The sequence below is a fragment of the Dipodomys merriami genome, unplaced genomic scaffold (genome assembly GCF_024711535.1).
Source record: "Dipodomys merriami isolate MVZ:Mamm:240054 unplaced genomic scaffold, mDipMer1.0.p SCAF_21, whole genome shotgun sequence".
NCBI classification, from domain to species: Eukaryota; Metazoa; Chordata; class Mammalia; order Rodentia; family Heteromyidae; genus Dipodomys; species Dipodomys merriami.
Window position 1 is genome coordinate 17615642 of NW_027203493.1, and position 21034 is coordinate 17636675.

Consider the following 21034-nt stretch of genomic DNA (forward strand, 5'->3'; position numbering starts at 1 on the left):
TATGGGGAGGGAGATGGGAGGGGGGAGATTAAATATTGTCACTGGTATGTGCTGGCTTATGGCATGTATGAGGCCCAGGATTTGATGCTCAGCATCAAAACAGCAACCCTCTAATCATGTTCTGGCAGAATGTTCCCCCCTCAAACTTTCCCACTGATAGTTTCTTAAAGTATGAGGTCTATTCAAAAACATAAAATGTGTTTTTCTTTCATGTGACTGTTTCTAACGCATTTATAAGATTATTTCTTTGTTGCTTTGTATGTCCCTCCCCCACACTATAACCCCTGCTTTTACTGTATTTGATGTTGTTATAATTTGTGGAGGGGAAGGGAAAAAACAAATCATTTAAATAGGGATACAGGTGGACCCATTGCAACAATGAGATGTACAAAATGAGACGTACAAGTTGTATGTTGAAAACGAACTTTACAACTTTGGTGGGGGGGGGGGAGGTGAGGAGGGTTGGGTGGGGGGGGCGGGGGAACAAAGGAGGAGGCTACAATGCTTGATAAGAAATGTACTCAGTACATTCTTGCCCATGTAATTGTAACCCCTCTGTACAGTATTTTCACAATAAAAAAAAAAAAAAACACAGTACAGTATTTTCACAATAAAAAATATTTGAGAAAACCTAACATTGAAGGAAAACGAACAGGGGTCATCCTTTCTTTGCAGGTATTTCTGGCACTCTATGGAAGACTCCAGTGTAAAAAGAATGGGTAAAAAAGATATGAGTTAGGGTTCAATAAACTGGTTCACATTTCAGATTAATATTCTCTAAAGACTTTGGGCAAGTTAGCCACATGTTTTGGGCTGATGCCCTTATTCATAGAACAAACTCTCACAAGGTGGCTCTGAGAGTTAAATAAGAGTACTGGAATGAAAAGAAAAAGTCAACAAGCTGTTTGCTGCAATATATATATTTTAATTCAAAGTGAATCAACAGTAATACACCATAAATTCTTATTTTGACACTCACCAAAATAGTCACCTGGAAAACCCGCTTTTTGTGACAAAGTACAGAAGGCTTGGTCACATTTAAATCACTGAGAACTAGAGAGAAATACTATCGCAAACTGTAATAGACATTACATCCATAAAAATTTTCCCAGTCCTTATTGTAATATTGCACAGTGCAATTGCTACATGGCAAACTAGTGTAGCATAAAAGTAAGAGCAAAAACAAACAAATCAAAGAAAGCCACAAGTCTAAAATTGTTGAACAGCTAACAGTTCAAACTTAGTAATCAAATCTATATTACTGGGTTCATTAAAACAAATCTTTCTACACCTTGCAGTGTATGATTTAACTTGTACTTAACACAAACCAAGTTTAAACTTAGCAGTAAAGATTTTTAAAACAAAAAGGTTTTGCTTATATAGAAGCATATTTAATTAAATACCCTGAAGGAAAATAATCTAAAAATCAGAATTGATAAAAATCATTTGCAAATTAAAATAGTATGCAAATATGCAGCTTAAAATTCATGCAGTGTTTTATTTAAGAAAGCATTAAAACCAAAGATAATGGATTAAAATGGTCTAAAGATGGCATAGATCCAGATGTGTTTGTCAGTGTGAAGTTTAGTCTTCAGCAAGATTTTGAAGTTTGAAATGTTTAAGCACATTAAAAATAAAAAAAGTCCATGATTGCAATTAATTAAGAGTAGCGTATGCCTTTAACAAGCATTATGGTTGTAGTATGAGAATGTTAACCTTTACCATTTATGGTCACTTTAACAAGACTACCTCAGTCTTGGAACTGAAATGCAGAAAATACCTCATTTCAAGGTAGCAAACAGCCCTGAACAAAAAGCACATGGCGCCAGCTTTGTACCTGTTGTGAGCTGATCGATCTTTTTCACTTAGTATTTCTGAAACATCCATTGGCAGCATTGATTCTTTTCCAAGAAAAGAGCAGATACCAGTAATCTGCTAGACCATATAAATAAAATTAGAAGGCTGTGGAGGGCCGCAAAGTTACTCAAATAGTGATTCCATAAATGTGTCATATGTAAATCATCTTTTAAATTAATCTTAGCCTACTCTTTTTATGTGTTATATGTTTTCCGTTTATATAAAATGCATAGAATTGATTACTAAAAACACTGAAACATGGGGAAAATTAAGTCCTTCATTTTCAGTGTGACTAAAAATGTACTGCTGGTTTTTATTTTATGATCTAATACTGTGATTTTTAAAATCAATTTCAGGCACATTTATTCCATCGATGATTATTAAATAAAACACTGCTTTGTGTTAATGGAGTAAAGAAAAGTTTATCCATTATTAGCTTATCGTCAATGCTGTATTAGTGGTATACAATTCATTTACTAAAGAAATGCTGTAAATCCAAAACATTTGGAGAGTTTTATACCCAAATGCTTTGTACTGTTTATTCCAGTAAATGCTGTAAGATTATATTCCAGATTTTTAAGGAAAAAAAAGTTAAGTCAAGCCTGCAAGATACAGCTTTCTCAAGTGTCTACAATGCCAGTATGAAAATAAAAAATTAAGTTACACTGATACATCCAAGATTTTATATGCAGTGATGAGCACAAACATTAAGAGATAAAATACTGATGCAAAAACACACCCCAAAATAACATATGCAATTATTTTCCATCATTTACAATACAGTAGTTACAATGACACTCCAAACAGAAAGCAAAGTAAAAAATCAAAACCCCAACTTCTATTTCATGTAGTTAGATTTATACAGAAATTAGAAGGCTAAATAACAACTAGTTAATCATCTAATTTCACAGCTATCTGAAGTGGCAATCGTTATATAGCAGCTTATCTATGATACATTCAAGATAAATGATACAATTTATTACTTGCCTGTAAGCTAAAACAAAGCCTCAGTTTAATACCTTTCCTTAAATCCCACCTCTACACTACAATATACTTGAGGTCTATGCAAAAAAGTTAGCTACCTTTTATATAAGAAATGGATGATTAAGTCTTTGGTGCTGTAAAAGCAACTTCATTTAAACATCACCACCATCACCACCAAGGTGGGGGAAGGAAGGGAAAAACCCAAGACACACTTCCTAGGAAAAAAAGCATGTAATTTCTGTCCCTGACGGAATGTATTAAATAAGCAAACACCACCAACAAGCAAAACAAGTACTATAATGTAAAAATACTTTTAAAAAATAACCAAAAAACAAAACCCTCTCACATGCATAAATGAAAAATTGCACACAAAGAACTCACATCTTTTCAAGCTTCAATAGTAAATATTCTGCTACTATTTATTTATTAAATACTGCATGGTTTGCCCAAGCTAAGATGAAACCACATCATGAATCAATGAGCATTTCGCATTTTCTTTCATTATCTATTCAAAGTCATGCCTACTTCACCTCTAAACATTTCATCAAGTCCAATTGTACAGCAAACACTCCCAAAATAAACTTAGATTGTATTGCTGTTTCACTTAACAGTATATAAAATGCTGTGCTGTGACAGTTATCAACTATCCATTAGATACTGAATCAATTTCTCTTAAGCACTACTAGCTGCTTGCTTTTCTTGAAGCTAGATCATTCTGAAAAAATCAGACAGCAGATTTCTTCTATAGCAAACATGCTGCCCCCTTAATAAGGAAAAAACAGCTACCACCTGAAATCATACCACACAAAACCAAAAGTGAACATTACTCTATCAAAAGAAAACTAAAGAGTAGGTCTGGATTTTAAGTGCTGCAGTCCTCAACATTTATAGATAGGTAATAACATTAACAACCTCAAATATTTAAGGCACTATGTGTGGAAACGGTTTACAATGCAGCTGAGATTATTAGAACAACATTAAGAGCAAAGTCTAGGCAACATTTTGCCCATGCAAAAGACACATGCAAATGTAAAGAACAATAGCTCAATTTCTTAGGTTAAGTGACCCAACATTTATACACTAAGACACAGATAATACAATTCACTTGTATGCTGTAATTCTGACATATGTGCATCAGTTGCTCTAAGTCTGTACACAGAATGGCTTCCCAAATGTGGACGTGTCTTGCACTAGTTAGAAGGCAATTTTATAAAAAATAGCAGGAGCAAAACTGGACTTCTGCTCCCATAAGTCACCTGTCTAGAGTTACTACATAAGAAGATAACATGACCAAAGACAAGTTATACCAAATGTGCAAAACACATTAAAAGTGAGATTTTTTAAAGCTCAAAGTTGTTTAAATTGCACCCAAGTCTACATGATTCAAAAATAATTTTCTTGTGCCATGGCTAATATTTATTAAATACCATGTTTTTATTTTTTTAATCAAATGTTTGTATCATTGAGCTTCCTCAATATATACTGTTTCGACTTTTCACATATATGGATACTGGCTGAGTTTTGTTGGACTCAGTGGAAATCCAGCATACGCAGGTGATGCTGCGATGTAAGAATGTGGTGGGAAGATTGGTTTATATTGAGTCTGATGAATGGTTGGGGATGGTAACAGACGGGGATTTATGCCCACAGGGACTTGGTGAACTATGCCACTGGGATGGGAGATATTGTAAGTTGGATGCTGTAACATAGGTCTTGAGGTACATGGAGAAGCTAAAAGGTGAGCCACTGGTGCAGCACTACTGAGGGTAGCTGATGATGGGTATGGAAGTAGAGTGGGTTGTCCTCCAAGGTGTGTACTTCCAGCCAGATGGGCATGTACTGCTGTGTGGTTAGGACTTCCATGAGAAAGAGTGAATGGATTACTGGTAACACTAGTAGGGATATAAGCTTGCTGTCTTCGATGTCCAAAGTTTCCATTCCATTCTTGATGCCCAGATCCAAAGTGCTGAACCTAATCACAAAGAGAGGCTGAATAACATTTTATAAGGTAAAAGGAAACTTTATAAAGGTTATAAAAGACTTATAACTCAGTGGATATGACAATTTAATAAGTTATTACAACATGTTACTACAATATTAACACTGCCACTACTACTGCTTGTACCATTCTTGTCTATTTCACCGCTAACAGCTACCACTTATATAGCATTTATTTATGTAAAGCTAACAGTTTATATTTTGAATGTTATTAAGTTCCTATGATAAACTATTGTGTAACTTTATTAAACAATCTCATGATATAATCATGATTTACCTTAATTCCAGATATGTTGAAGAGATTTGGCTATAGTAGTATATATAGTACTTGGCAAAGTAAAGATTTTGAAGCCAGCTCTAACAGTGCTAACTGTTACCTTTTCTTTCCTCAAGTGAAATACATTTGTTGAGCAAGCACAGCATTCAACAGTGGATGATCACCCTGCTAACACATATCAAATGATTCCCCCTACTAACACATAAGTATAGCCACCATGCAAGGTATGCTGCTGTGCATGCCTGTAATTCTAGCATTTGGGAAGCTGAGGCAGGAGGATCAAGTTTAAGACCAGCCTAGGCTACATGGCAAGTTCCAAGCTTCCTGACCTAAACAAGGAAGCAAGCCACCAATCCATTAGTGTATGGTTACAATTCTCTAAGAATTAGAGAACCTAAGAATTTATGAATATAAGTTCTGTGGAAACTTTGCTAATTATCCTATTAGGTAAGGATCTCATTAATCACTTAGATAAAGGAAAATATTATTAAGACTACCTATAGTTTCAGAATCTTTTCTCTTCTTAGTGAAGAAACAACTGGTATACATGACTCCCAAAGACTGGTAAGAGTCACAAACCAACACACCTGACTGAAGTTCAAATGCTGCTGCTGGAATGCTGATGTCAATTTTTGCTGACGATTTCCCACTGCAGGAGGCTGATTTAATCTTCCAGGGGCAGATCGTCCTTTTAGTAATGGCTGGCATGTAGACTCTGTCAATAATGAAACAAAGTATTAGAGAGTGGGTGCTTATTTCTTCTCTACTGAAAATTGCAAAAGCCTTTAGATATTTTATATAAGTGATCTGAGGACCTTAAATTTTAATTTAAAACTATGTGGCTTAAAAGCACTGAATGATATCAGGAGATGTTTTTCATATGACAGATTTACCTGGGTTTGCCATATGCTCTTCTGCATTTAATCCACTGTCTATCCCCATTGGTGGCACCACAACAGTACAAACAGCTGGCTTGGTTTCTGTGTCAGCAGAGGTATTATTAACCAGTTCTGTGTTTTGATGGGTGTCCTCCACAAAACTGCTCTCTGCAAATGGACTGTCGTGCCCGGAGGAGTCTGAGGTTGGAGAGCCATCCACAGTATCACAACCACTTTCTTGTTCTTCATCTGACATACTACAAAAAAGTATTTTTATGAAGGATATTTTTGCAAACATTATATCTAATGTTGAACAATATTCTGTCTTCAGCAAACAGATAAGAGCTTTATTCAAAAGAAGTACTGTTCTAGATAACTTACATAAAATGTACAAGCACATAACAAGTATGTGACCTGGAAATTTCAGAGTTCTAAGGTTAGTATTTGTGCCTTTCTGAAAAATCCTCCTTGCCTTTGAATAAACACATCTAGCCAGTCCCAACTTTCTCTTCTCCTCATCTTTTCAGGTCCCAACAAGATCCTGCTCTTTATTTTCATCTTATTACCTATTTTAATCACTTACTTTTTTTTTAATTGTGAAAATACTGTACAGAGGGGTTACAATTACATGGGCAAGATAATGAGTACATTTCTTATCAAGCATTGTAGCCTCCTCCTTTGTTTCCCCTTCCCATCCTTTCCCATCCTACCCCTGCCCTCCCACCCGATCCTCCCCGCTCCCCCCCCCCACCAAAGTTGTAAAGTTCGTTTTCGACATAACGACTTGTACATCTCATTGTTGCAATGGGTCCACCTGTATCCCTATTTAAACGATTTGTTTTCTCCTTACCCTCCACAAATTATACCGACATCAAATACAGTGAAAGCAGGGGTTATACTGTGGGGGAAGGACATACAAAGCAACAAATAATCACTTACTTAATAATTAACAACTTGAAGAATCTTTTATATGTACGTTGTTATTTTTATACTAATATTTTATATTAATATATTGTATTATGTATATTATGTATATATTACACTCTAACCAACATTACAAGCAACTTATAAGAGGGTGTACTAAAATTTCTTCGTATTTCCCACAGAGCTTAGTCTATTAAGTATTTAATACATATTACCTAAGGAAAAACAGAAGAAAAATATATAAAATTAACTCTTAAAAATCTTTTAAAGCCGGGCGCTGGTGGCTCACGCCTGTAATCCTAGCTACTCAGGAGGCTGAGATCTGAGGATCGCGGTTCAAAGCCAGCCCGGACAGGAAAGACCGCGAGACTCCTATCTCCAATAAACCACCAGAAAACCAGAAGTGGCGCTGTAGTTCAAGTAGTAGAGCGCTCGCCTTGAGCTGAAGAGCTGAGGGACAGCGCCCAGGTCCAGAGTTCAAGCCCCACGACCGACCAAAAAAAAAAAAAAAAAAAAAAATCTTTTAAATATTGTTGTCAGTAAGAAAAGGGTTTGGGTGTTTTTTGGTTTTTGTTTTTTTGTCGGTCAAGGCTAGTGCTCTACTACTTGAGCTACAGGGCCAGTTCCAGTTTTCTGGTAGTTTATTGGAGATAAATTGCAAGGGCTGGGAAGGTGGCTCAGTGGTAGAGCGCTTGCCTTGCATGCCTGAAGCCCTGGGTTCGATTCCTCAGCACCATATAAGCAAAAAGAAAAAAGCCAGAAGTGGCGCTGTGGCTCAAGTGGTAGAGCGCTAGCCTTGAGCTGAAGAGCTGAGGGACAGCGCCCAGGCCCAGAGTTCAGGCCCCACGACCGGATCCAAAAAAAAAAAAAAATTGCAAGGACTTTCCTGCCGGGGCTGGCTTTGAACCCTGACCTCAGATATCAACCTTTCTGAGTAGCTAGGTGTGAGACACTGGTGCCCAATTAAGAAAGTATTTCTACAAACTAAAAACAAACAAACAAACAAAACTGCATCTCATTTTGGGAACCAGTGGCTCATGTCTGTAATCCTAGCTACTCAGGAGGCTGATATCTGAGGACTTGGCTTCAAAACCAGCTTGGGAAGACAAATCCTAGACTCTCCAATTAACCAGCAAAAAGCCAGAAGTGAAGGACCTTTGGTGGCTCAAGTGATAGAATGCTAGCATTGAGCAAAAAGACTAAGCAGGAGGTCCTGAGTTCAAACCCCAGTACTGATACACACACAAAAGTGCATTGTCAGGGCTTGTTTCAATGTGCTAGCACATCATAATGTAGGAGAAGCTTACTACTAAAATGAAAATGCGTACCTTTGGCTAAAAGGAAGGTAGACAAGAAAATATGATTACTCTATAGACAATGGGTTAATCAGTATTTTTTCATGCAAAATATGCATTATTGCAAAATTTCTTTATTTTGCTAGAGTATATGTTATTACTCGAAATTTAAGTTGTAATAGTAGTTTGTGAGCTCAAGTTGACTACATTTACCCTTTTACATTTACCCTACCATTCACTCTCCCCTTCCCACTTGATACGCACTCCACAACAAAGCCTGTTTTACTCTCCTGTCATTTATTATTTTTAGTATATATTAACTGTACCAAGAGGTCCAACTGCTACTTTGCATGTATATATATTGCATTTAAGTCAGAATAATCCTCTCTATTGCTCTCTTTCCCTAGCCTTTCTTTTTGTTTTATAGCTTTCAGTAATGTTTCTCATGCCATATTCAGACACAATATATTTTTATATTAGACAATCATTCTCTTTCTCCCTCACGTTACCCCCTCAAACAGTCCCATAGTTAAAATCAACTTCTATATATACAAATAGACATACAGACATATCTAAGAACACGTTTTAAAAATTCCTTTAAGCAGATGATTCCTCATTTTTATTCCTTTTTAATTAGCCTAATCATAATAGTTTATGAAACTTATTATGTAGTATGTCATATTTATTTTATTGTATTTTTTCTAATGGATTTTTTCTCAAATATTGTTGATTTTCATTTTTTCAAAAAAATTGATGACTCTTTAAAAGTAATTTCTTAGACTTAAATTTTTCAAGTAGACCATTGTTACAACAATAAAGAAAATTTCTATAAAAACCCAAATCTAAACCAGGCACCAGAGTCTCGTGCATGTAATCCTCACTACTCAGAAGGCTGAGACCTGAGGATCCCAATCCCAGTTCAAAGCCAGCTCAGGCAGGAAAGTCCATGAGACAGACTCTTATCTCCAATTAACCAAAATTGGAAGTGAAACTGAGACTCAAGTGGTAGAGCACTAGCTATCCTTGAGCAAAACAGCTCAGAAACAACACCCAGGCCCTGAGTTCAAGCCCCAGTACCAATACAAATACACACACAATTACTTACACACACATACATACATATACACACACACACACACTTTACAAAAACTGGTGTCATTCAGAAATTGTGTTCTAGAGAGAAAACACAGATTGGGGCTGGTGGCTCACACCTGTAATTCTAGCTACCTGAGGATTGCAATTCAAAGCTAGCTCAAGCAATAATAGTTCCTGAGGGGGCTGGGAAGGTGGATCATTGGTAGATCACTTGCCTTGCATGCATGAGGCCCTGGGTTCGATTCCTCAGCACCACATAAGCAAAAAGAAAAAAGCCGGAAGTGGCGCTGTGGCTCAAGTGGTAGAGCGCTAGCCTTGAGCTGAAGAGCTGAAGGACAGCGCCCAGGCCCAGAGTTCAGGCCCCATGACCGGACCCAAAAAAAAAAAAAAGTTCCTGAGATTCTCTCTTATCTCCAATTAAGCAGCCAAAAGCTTTAAGGGAAACTGTGGCTCATGTGGTAGTGCAACAGCCTTGAATGGAAAAGCTAAGGGAGAATGTGAGGCAATGAGTTCAAGCCCCAGAATGGTACCGCCCCCCCAAAAAAAAAGCCAGGCACCAGTGACTCACATCTGTAATCCTAGCTACTGAAGAGGCAGAGATCTGAGGATTACAGTTTAAAGCCAGCACGGGCAGAGAAGTCCATGGGACTCTTATCTCCAATTAAGCATCAAAAAGAGGACTGGGAAGGTGGCTCAGTGGTAGAGTGCTTCCCTTGCATGTATGAGGCTCTGGGTTCGATTCCTCAGCACCATATAAGCAAAAAGAAAAAAGCTGAAAGTGGTGCCGTGGCTCAAGTGGTAGAGCGCTAGCCTTGAGCTGAAGAGCTGAGGGACAGTGCCCAGGCCCAGAGTTCAAGCCCCACGACCGGACACCCCCCCCCAAAAAAAAAGACACCAAAAAGAAAAAAAAAAAGACGATGACATTACAAGAGGAAGAAGAAGAGGAGAAGGGGGGAGGGAAGAAGGAGGAGGAGAGATGAGGAGAGGGAAAAGGAAGAGGAGGAGAAAAAGAAAGGAAGAAGGAAGAAGAAAGAAGCCAGAGTGGAGCTGTAGCTCAAGTGGTAGAGCACTAGCCTTGAGCACAAAAGTTCAGTGACAGTTCCCAGGCCCTGAGTTCAAGCCCTTAAGAGAGCAAGGAGGGGCGGGGGAAACCAATAGGAAGATGGCAGACATTTATTAATTTACATACAATAAAAAGAAAGCATGGCCTCATTAAACTTGCTGTTTAGTTTGTGTGTGTGTGTGTGTGTGTGTGTGTGTGTGTGTGTGTGTGTGTGTGTGTAACTGAAATTCTTTTACCTGTTTGGCCTCTTGCAAGGCGATGTGTATGTGTGTGTAACTATGAAATTCTTTTACCTGTTTGGCCTCTTGCAAGGCGTGTGTGTGTGTGTGTGTGTGTGTGTGTGTGTGTGTGTGTGTGTGTGTGTGTGTGTGTGTGTGTGTGTGTGTGTGTGTGTGTGTGTGTGTGTGTGTGTGTGTGTGTGTGTGTGTGTGTGTGTGTGTGTAACTATGAAATTCTTTTACCTGTTTGGCCTCTTGCAAGGCGCGCGCGCGTGTGTGTGTGTGTGTGTGTGTGTGTGTAACTATGAAATTCTTTTACCTGTTTGGCCTCTTGCAAGGCGTGTGTGTGTGTGTGTGTGTGTGTGTGTGTATGTGTGTGTGTGTGTGTGTGTAACTATGAAATTCTTTTACCTGTTTGGCCTCTTGCAAGGCGATGTGTGTGTGTGTAACTATGAAATTCTTTTACCTGTTTGGCCTCTTGCAAGGCGTGTGTGTGTGTGTGTGTCTGTCTGTCTGTCTGTCTGTGTGTCTGTGTGTCTGTGTGTGTGACTATGAAATTCTTTTACCTGTTTGGCCTCTTGCAAGGCGATGGGCTAGACTGCCCTGAGGAGCTGGTGCTCAAAGTACTATCGGGACTACTTAGCGAACACATCCGGTCAATATTCAAAGTGCTCTGGCAAGCTTCACAATCTAGACTACCTTTGCATCTAGTGGAAGACAGAAGGGAAAAATAAAGTCACAAAAGAGGAAATACTCTCAAAGTGGCCAAAATTTACAATCCTGATTCAAAGATAAAAAAAAAAAAAACTTAGAATGTGCTACATGGACCAAAATTTAAAGCTTACAAATAAAGGCAAAATGCTCAATTATGCCAAATATTGTAAGTCCTCTCTACGCAGAACTTGATTATCTTATCTCATTTGAATGTTTTACTCCAAAGAACAGTGACAAGGAGTAAGTCTTCAAAAGGCATCTTCTTGCACTCCAAAGAGCTAACCCTCCTGAGCATGCGCATCTGGCACTTACTCTCTGAGTGAATGTCTGGGAGATGCCTCTTCCTCATCCGTGTCACTACTAATAGTGATCACACTCACAGCAGGACTCGGGGAGTCAGCGATGATGATGGTTTGCCGCTGTTTATCTGAGAGTGATGAATCAGAGTCCTGTCTGACAGACGTTTCACAGCAACTTCTTGCCTCTCCTTCTGAGTTATGATTGTCCTGTGTTTCTACACAACTTACTTGTTCGACATCTTTCTCATTTACTATCTTTGGAGAAAGAAATGCTGAGTGTGGAATATTGGTGTTCTGCAATGAATTACTCCTGCAACCAAAGGAATAATTTGTGACTTCTATCATCCAAATATGGAAATGACTTTTCTAAGGTATCTTTTCAGTAAAGTAAACAATGTAAACCTTCTTTTGAGTTCATGTATATAAGTAAGTGATATATCACGAGTTTTTGTAAAATAGAAGTTATTATCTCTAAGAGTATCACTGTATATTGCACTTACATACATTTAAGTGAGCATTTTTTTTGTAATATCTGAATGTCTACAAATACTACATTAAAGATAGGTAATAAAGCAAAAGGGCAATAAAGACAATCTTACCAACTGAAAGCATTTATTTCCTCTCTTCCTGGCTCCCATTCCATAAGTTTTACCAAAATACCTCTGAGAAATTGAGAAGGGAGCTCGCTTAGTGTTTGTAACAAAGCTATTGAAGAGGTCATTTTGATTACAACAGAGCAACCCTTTAGCATAGCATGCAAAACTCACTTTAAAGACTAATTTTTAAAATGCAGAGCAAAGTTAAAGTACTAATAAGACCAACCTGTTCTGGCATAGTTTGTTTTTCTTAGTTGTGGCAGGCTGGGGCCAGACAACATGTGCAATACCCACACTGATAGGCTGAGGGGCCGATAAAGTTATCTGATTGGTTAGAAGAGGTTGTGGCAACACTGAGTTGTAGTGATTGCTGTGAGAAATCATTTTCCTAGGGAGAAAATTCAGAAAAGATTGCATCTTTTGGTTATCAACATCAACACTGCAGACTGTTCACAAAGAAGTACTTTCATTTTGAACTCACCCCCAGTCTCCAAGTCTTTGTGAACCAGCCACACCATCAGAAGTTAGTGTCGCAGCAGCAGGAGCCATGGGTGTTACTTGTTGCCAGGCAGGTACCAGCATCTGCTGAGTTCTACCAGACCAGGTCTGCTGTCAGAACAAACCAATCACACAGAAATGACTAAGTTACAAATGATATAACTCAAAAGCTAAATGCCATACCCTATAAAAAGGATTGACTCTCCACCTATCACTTTCATTACTTCTCAGCAGCCCTAACACCCAGTATATAATCAGTACCTCTATAAATGTGTAAGGAAAACAGCATATATACAAAATTTAAATTAAAAAAAAAAAAAGAATCACGACCAACCTGTGAGAGAACTCCTGGTCGGAGCTGCAGGGGCTGCACAGCTGGGGCCTGAGTGACAAGTGGCACTGTATTGTCTACCCTTATGGAGTAACTCGTAGGCTTGCCATGTGCTGCAGGAATACCTGTGAAAACAGAACAGCTATTCAACAGGAGAATAACTATGGCCTTCTGATTTAACGTCTAAGATTATTTATATTAAATGTAAAGAAATGCTTTATTCTGGTGGCGATTGTATCCACTTCCTACATAAAACTTTCATAACATGAACAAAGGAATCTATGAGGATAGTGAGGTTCTTCCTATACACTTGGAAGTACAACATTCCCCAAACTGTTTTGTTTCACAGTATGAACTAAGAAGCTGAATCATTTACTATTCTTGAAACATTTCATTTCCTCTTTTACTTTTTTGGAAGCACTGGGGTTTGAACTTAGGGTCATATACTTTTTAGGTATATGCTCTATCATTTAAGTTATGCCCCCTCCCTGACAAGCTGGTGCCCTTTATTTTTTAAGTTATTTTCCAATAGGGTTCTTGTCTTTATAGCAAGACATCCTTCTTAGCTATGTTTCCCAAATAACTAAGGATATAGAAGTGAGTCATGATACACAGCTTTTTGTTGGCTGAGATGGACCTCTTAAAATTTTTGACTGGGCTGGTCTTAAAGTGTAATTCTTCCAATCTATCTCCCAATTACCTAGGATTACAGGCATGAACCACTATACTCAGCCCTTATTTCCTTTTGAAATTTGCTACTATAGGCTTATTTTATTTTCAGATAGTTCTACCACTATGATAAAGGACCTGGAAAGGTGAAATGGGCTTAAAATTCTGAAAACCTAGCCCATCTTTCCTTTCATACAAAAACTCTCTACACTTTCTTTGAAAGTGCATCAGGATCTCATACTCTTGTCACCAAAAGGGGAAATGCATTACATTTCACAATTCAATAAACATGATGGCTTATATAAGGAATGGAAATTTGGGGACTTCTGAATTTTTGAATGGCTCATATATTTGCTACACTTGTACTTGCTATCATATTTCAACCTCTAAAAAAGAAAAGAAAAAAGTAACCTACTCTGCCTACTTTGATGATATAACAAAATTTGCCCATTATAGTATAATGGACTAATATTCCTAAGCAACCTGCTGGAATTCCAAAACAAATATTTTACCATTTCACATATCTGCTAGAAAGATCAGAAAATAGTCACCATGTTAATCCTGATAACATTAATATTTCTCTTCAACACATCACAAAGTACCTCATGAACACTGGCTTACAATATTGAACTTTGAGACAGCAAAGTGGTATCAAATCCACCATATAAAGCTTTGACTAACAAGATTTTAGGGTATCTACCCAAGAGCAGGAAGCAATGAACAAGTATGCATATATGGACATGTCAAAATGAAATCCCCTGATACAATTAATGTGTTAATTATGCTTTTACAAAAGCAATTAGCTGGGCACTGGTGGCTTATGCCTGTAATCCTAGCTACTCAGCAGGCTGAAATCTTAGAATCGTGGTTTTCAAAGCCAGCCCAGGCAGGAAAGTCCACAAGATGCTTATCTCCAAATAACCAGCAGAAAACAAGAAGTGGAGCTGTGGCTCAAAGTGGTAGAGTGCTGATTTTGTGCTTAAAGAGCTCAGGGACAGTGTTCAAGGCTGAGATCAAGCCCCACAACCAACAGAAGAAAAAAAAAGCAATTAACTAAATTCCCTAAAGATGCAGCTCAGTGGCAGAGCATCAATAAGTGCTCAAAGTCATGAGTTCAAGCACAAACAAATAAAATTCTCTATGTCGTAATTCCAGATTATTATGCCAATCACCTTCAATATGGACTGGTAGAATTACTTAAACACAATCATTTGAGATTAATTAGGAATAGTTGGTAAAAAGTCCTTGGGTAATTTCATTAATCACATGAATACAGAGCACAATTACACAAACTAAGTTGACTATCACATCACTAGGCAAAATAATCCAAAGGGCCCATTGTCATACATGCAGCTTGTCACTGCACAAAATACTGTAACACATGGCTATGGTTATACAACACAATCAGTTTTTAGATGAAAGTGATGTTAACATTTCACTGTTTAAGAAAAAAAAATACAATTCCTCTTTTCTGACTGAAAAACAATATATATATATATATATATATATATATATATGTATTTTTTTTACTACATGAGTACTAATCCTAAATAAAAAGTTAACTTTCTCTTATTTATTTTCTTTATCTTTTTCCTGTTTCTGTGCCAGTATTCGCCTCATTCTCTCCCTTAGCTTTTGCACTCAAGGCTGGCATCCTACCACTTGAGCCACACCTCCACTTCCAGCTTTTTCTGGTTAACTGGAGATTAACACATGCCTAAATTCAAAGTGCCATGTAATGAAAGAATACCTTGAATAGCTGGGGGACAGATAATCAAGGTCTGCTGAAAAGCATCACCACACCCAAACTGTGCAGTTCCTGCTTGCAGAGGTATTCCATGGTGCACAACTGAATGAGCAGACGTGGTCAATGCCTGAAACAAGCAATGTTCCACAAATTATACAAAACAGTCCTTCAACTGCTATAACATAGGCTGGATAAACAGAATCCACATGCATTTCTCACAACTATAATTCTACACATAAAATAGGTCCAGAAAATTAAAAACAAAATTTGGCCAAACTAAAATTTAAAAATTGATTCTATGAATTTACTTTTGGTACAGTTAGAGCACCAAGTGCAGAGTAAGAAACTTAGATGAGAAAAGAGGAATAATAAACTCAAACAGCCATGTTCCAATTGTTTGAGATTTAAAAATCAGCCATCCCAATTCCTCTCCTGTTCTGTACCATCTAGCTGCACAACATGACACTTGTATAACTCAAGAGCAATGAGCTACCATTTTGGTTTTTTTTAAGAGAATAAATTATTAACAGCAGTTAAATTCTTACCTGACTTCTTAATGTTCCAATTTTAGTAAAATTTGCTGGTAGAGTAGCAGCACTACTTGAAGCAACTGGTCTTAAAAGTGAAGTTTTATTGTGATTATTTGTGTCACATGAATTTGGGTGGGATTTACAAATATCCATAATATGAAAACAGGCCTTTACACTGCAAAAGAAAAGGTATCGTATTTGAAGTTAACATACACTAGCAAAATAAAAATTATTTGGACATTTATAAGCTCCAGGCCAGCAGGGGCCCTTTCTCAAAAAAGAAAAAAAAAGTCAAAAAAACAAATTGTTTAAATAGGGTTACAGGTGGACCCATTGTAACAATGAGATGTACAAGATGTTATGTAAAAAAACGAACTTTACAACTTTGACCCCCGGGGTGGGGTGGGGGGCAGTGGAAACAAAGGAGGAGGCAACAATGCTTTTTTAAGAAATGTACTTATTACCTTGCTCATGTAATTGTAACCCCTCTGTATGGTATTTTCACAATAAAAAAACTTATTAATAATAATAAAAAAAGAAGAAGAAAAAAGTCAAACCTCGTTGGCACCAGTGGCTCACATTGGTGATTCTAACTATTCAAGAGGCTATGAAAGATCCAGATGATCAACGTTTGAAGTTCATACCTATGACTTCCTCATTTAGTGTTTTTAAAACTAGAAACTAGAGTTGTTTCAGGTTTTTCATCCTACAAAAAAAGAGGTTTGAAGCCAGGCGCCCATGGCTCATGTCTATAATCCTAGCTACTTAGGAGATTGAGATCTGGGGACAGAGGTTCAAAGCCAGCCAGGATAGGAAAGTTCAAGAGACTTCTGTTCAATTAAGCACCAAAAAAAAGCTAGAAGTGGAGCTGTGGCTCAAGTGGAGAGTGCTAGCCTTGAGCAAAAAAAGCTCAGGGACAGCACCTGGCCCAGAGTTCAAGTCCCAGGATAACTGTTAGGGGAAAAAAAAAAAAAGGTTTGGACCTCAAAAAATTTGGAAGATTTGCCAAGGAAATTTTGATCGGTTCAGCCTTCAGAATTTGAGCACAAAACAAAACAACAACAACAACAAAGAATACTTCTTTTCCTTCCAGATGCAGAGAAGAAAGAGGAAGAAAAAGCAAATGGCACGGAGGGAAACAGAATATGGAATTTGTAGGACTCACTCAAAAAGGATTCACTCCAAGGCCTGTGGAAACCGAAATGTGACCTCCGAGGGAAAACCATTTACACTTTGTTTTATATGCCTTTGCTTTTTAAGTAGGAAAGTCATGTAAAAGCAAACACTGGGGCTAACATTCAGATTATGGTCTAGTTTTATTCTGTCATTTAAGAGATTGTTATCCTCATCTTGTTTTGTTCAGTTTATCTAACTTTAAAGAAGGAAAGTCATTTTTACAACATACTGATTTTCTATAGACCTATACTATAATTTTTCAAGAAGCAATACAAGGGGCTAGAGACTTTACCAAACTGGTAAAGTGAATGAGAGAAAACATCCTGTACTGAGTTTGTTTGGACAAAAAAAAAAAGAAGCAGCAATATCAAAGACATAAAATAACATACTGGTTGCTATGAGGGAAATCTAGAAGATGCTTCATATTAACAAAAGGATGGTTCAGTGTCTCAGCTGGAGTAATTCTTAAATCTGCATCAATCAGCAACATTTTCTTCAACAGACTAACAAATTCTCTTCTATCAGCTTTCTCAGCCAAAAGATCACTTCCTTCCAAATCCATCACTGTGTTCACCTAAGAAGTCAACATGTCAACACACAGAATGAAAATGAGCCAGAATATAGGTATGATAAAATTAGTTGTTTTTTTTAAATACAGAAAATAGCAGGCAAATACAATTCCCTTGAAGCAAAGAACAACTGAAGTTAACAAATTCTCAAGATATTTTGATATGCCAAATTCAAAGCAGGGAGAATTTCTTTTTTAATTAAACAAATACCCAATTATAAGAAGACATAGGGAAAAGCAGCTTGCTAGGATTTTTCCTTTTAAAGAATATCATGTTTTATTATCTAACAAAGACAGGTAAATTAAAAAAAGAAAAAAACACAAAGACAAATGCTGTTTATCTTCTGAAAGGCTGAAAACTTCAAACCAATTTCATTTGGACAACTTAAAAACAGCAAGCACTCTATTCCATTTAGAAGATGAGTTACATGTTTTGGAATTCTTGGCATTCAAGTTCTATCATCTTAAGCACACAAGATTAAAAATGTGACAACAATACTCACATGCACTATATCATCCAGACTATTGAATATGTACTTTCTGGCTTCTTTAGACTTCATTCCTGTCTCTGTTTCATGTTCTTCCAGTGTCTTATATGCATCAAAGAGAAAAATCACCTATTATTATTTCTAAATTTCTACTTTTTAATCTTAGCATACATGTTCTAATATTAAGTACTCTAACACAGAATAACTAACAAATGTGTGTTTTATGAAAAGTGAAAGAGCAGTGCAAAGAATGGTATTCCAAGCCTGTACTCCCAGCAATCAGGAGGCTGAGGTGGAAGATCTCCAGTTTAAGGACACCTGGGTTATAGAGCAATACCTTGTCTCAAAACAACAACAACAACAAAAAACTAATTAAGGGGCTTGGGAAGGTGGCTCAGTAGTAGAGCACTTGCCTTGCATGCATGAAGCCCTGGGTTCGATTCCTTAGCACCATATAAGCAGAAAAAGCTGGAAGTGGTGCTGTGGTTCAAGTGGTAGAGCACTAGCCTTGAGCTGAAGAGCTGAGGGACAGTACCCAGGCCCAGAGTTCAGGCCCCATGACAAAAAAAAAAAAAAAAAAAAAAAAAAAAAACTAATTAAAAGTTAATTGCTGAGGATTTACTGCTCCCACCACCCAAAGTCTTGCCAACTTAGTATAGGTAAGAAGTGGATAGATTCAGTCTTTTGCCTATAAAGCTTAGTGATGCAGAAATGAGTGGAGAAAACACAGCACAAATGTTATTGTACACATAAAAGTTTAAAAAAACTAAAGATGATTTAATTATATTGTTAGGTTAGAGAATGAGCTAAATTACTTGAATTTTCTTCTGACAGAGGGTCAAAAACCAAAATTCAAAAGGATGAAATGTAACAAAATAAAGTTGGCATGGAAGGGATTAACCATGCATATGAAGCATGGGTACTGCTTTCTAAATATTGCCTTTTTAATGAATTACCTTTAATCTCCAACCAGAATGAGACATATCTGTTTCTCTGCAAAAAAATCTTGTGGACTTAGTACCCACATTTAACAACTGTTCTCCTGGCAAACCTTGAGTCTGAGAAATGTATCGAATCTGAAAAATAATTCAAAAAACAGTTTATCCTTTAATATGATAGACATTAATTAAACACTTAGATCAGATACTATGTTAGATGTTAGATCAGGAATGAAAAAAGGTCATATATGCCCTAAAAAAATTCATAATCGAGTGGGAAAACAATTATAATTATAAATAAACAATTATACAAGGAAACAATTATACAGGGCTTAAAGTACCAGAATAAATGCATATTTAAGGCAAAACAAAAATGCATCCTTAAAAATAACTGCAGTCAGAGTTCTTCGAGAAAAACTCAATTTATACTAAAGTCATAATGCATGTAAATGTGAAAACTAAAGAGAGAATATTCATACATTCAAAGTAAACAGATTTACTAAAGGAGAAAGAAGTATGAAGGGATAAAATTAACACCTAAAGGTAACATTTAAGGATGTGTTAGGGGATGCGGCCAGAGTAGAATACACAGTTGTCTGAAAAGAGCAGAGCAGTACATTCCAGAGGGATTTAGATTCATAGCCTGGGTGAATTACCAATGGAGACTCAGAAAGATGAGATGCTGTGAGTCAGTAGCCTATGTGAAGCTGTGCCTATTGAGGAAGAGACACAGTTATGAATGAGCTCTCTCAGGGAACATATTAAATCCTCCAGCTGTCCAGCACTGGTGGCTCATACCAGTAATCCTAGCTACTCAAGAGGCTGAGATCAGAGCATCATGAAAGTGATCTCCAATTAACCACCAAAAATTGGAAGTGGAGCTGTTGCTTAAAGTGGTAGAGCACTAGTCTTCAGCAAAAACTTAAGAGATAACACCAAGGCCCTGAATTCAAGCCCCACAACATAAACAAACAATCAAACAAATCCTCCAGCCTCAGAACCGCTAAACTTCATGTTTCCTCTACCAGGTACATCTACTCCCAAGTATGCACTTGGTTTTCTCACTTCCTTCAGCTCTGGGTTCAACTGTCACCTTATATATAAGACTTCCAAAGCCAATTGCACGAGAACAAGCTCTGCCCTTTCTCAATAACCCCGGACCTCCTGGTTGCTTTTTTTTCCATCATGCTTTTCACTCTCTAGTATCATTTCCTTTTACTTTCTATTTTCTTACTCCACTCCAATAGCATCTAAGTTCCATTAAAGGAGGGATTTCATTGTTTGCCTCCAGTCCTCCCTAATACCTACTTAACCTCTACTTAACCTCTCAACTCATTACTCTCGCTGCTACCAAGCGTTTTTGAAAAACATACATCTGATTGTTACTTTCCTGTACCTACAATCACTCAGTGCTCACATCATCAATTTCAAACATCAAATCATGGGCTGGGAATGTGGCTCAGTAGTAGAGTGCTTGCCTAGTCCTGGGTTCGATTCCTTAGTACCACATACAGAAAAAGCTGGAAGTGGCACTGTGGCTCAAGTGGTAGAGTGCTAGCCTTGAGAACAGAGAGACTCAAGGACAATGCCCAGGTCCTGAGTTCAAGATCCCGGACTGGCAAAAAAAAAAAAAAATCAAATCATGATATATACACCCACACGCCCACACTCACTATCTCTTCCTTGTTCTTTTTATTTTATTTTTTTGTGCCAGTACTAAGGCTTGAACTCAGGTCCTCATACTCTTGCTTGATTTTTCTACTTATGGCTAGCGCTCTACAACCTCAGCCAAACCTCCACTTCCTCTTCCTGACCTTTTATATTCTCTTGTCCTTTAGGCCCATCTAGCAGCCCGATAAATGTTGTATGGCCCTGCTTCTCTTTCTTAGAT

General features: G+C 37.4%; 1 protein-coding gene across 6 annotated transcripts in view; it reads right to left on the reverse strand.

The window, feature by feature from the left end:
* Positions 1 to 904: 904 nt before the first annotated feature.
* Hipk3 (homeodomain interacting protein kinase 3) overlaps positions 905 to 21034 on the reverse strand; it is a 100715-nt gene continuing 80585 nt past the window's right edge. For 3 of the 6 annotated variants that reach the window (XM_070032632.1, XM_070032634.1, XM_070032635.1), the window contains exons 4-17: positions 19162 to 19281; positions 18221 to 18307; positions 17539 to 17723; positions 15989 to 16148; positions 15447 to 15570; positions 13031 to 13152; positions 12680 to 12807; positions 12425 to 12586; positions 12202 to 12264; positions 11616 to 11912; positions 11156 to 11296; positions 6010 to 6251; positions 5704 to 5831; positions 905 to 4813 (exon numbers count right to left, since the gene is read on the reverse strand). In XM_070032632.1, the coding sequence (XP_069888733.1) occupies positions 4337 to 4813; positions 5704 to 5831; positions 6010 to 6251; positions 11156 to 11296; positions 11616 to 11912; positions 12202 to 12264; positions 12425 to 12586; positions 12680 to 12807; positions 13031 to 13152; positions 15447 to 15570; positions 15989 to 16148; positions 17539 to 17723; positions 18221 to 18307; positions 19162 to 19281 (2436 nt within the window). In that variant the 3' untranslated portion in view covers positions 905 to 4336. The remainder of the gene's footprint in view (positions 4814 to 5703; positions 5832 to 6009; positions 6252 to 11155; positions 11297 to 11615; positions 11913 to 12201; positions 12265 to 12424; positions 12587 to 12679; positions 12808 to 13030; positions 13153 to 15446; positions 15571 to 15988; positions 16149 to 17538; positions 17724 to 18220; positions 18308 to 19161; positions 19282 to 21034) is intronic. The other 3 variants (XM_070032633.1, XM_070032637.1, XM_070032636.1) reach the window with 3 other exon arrangements.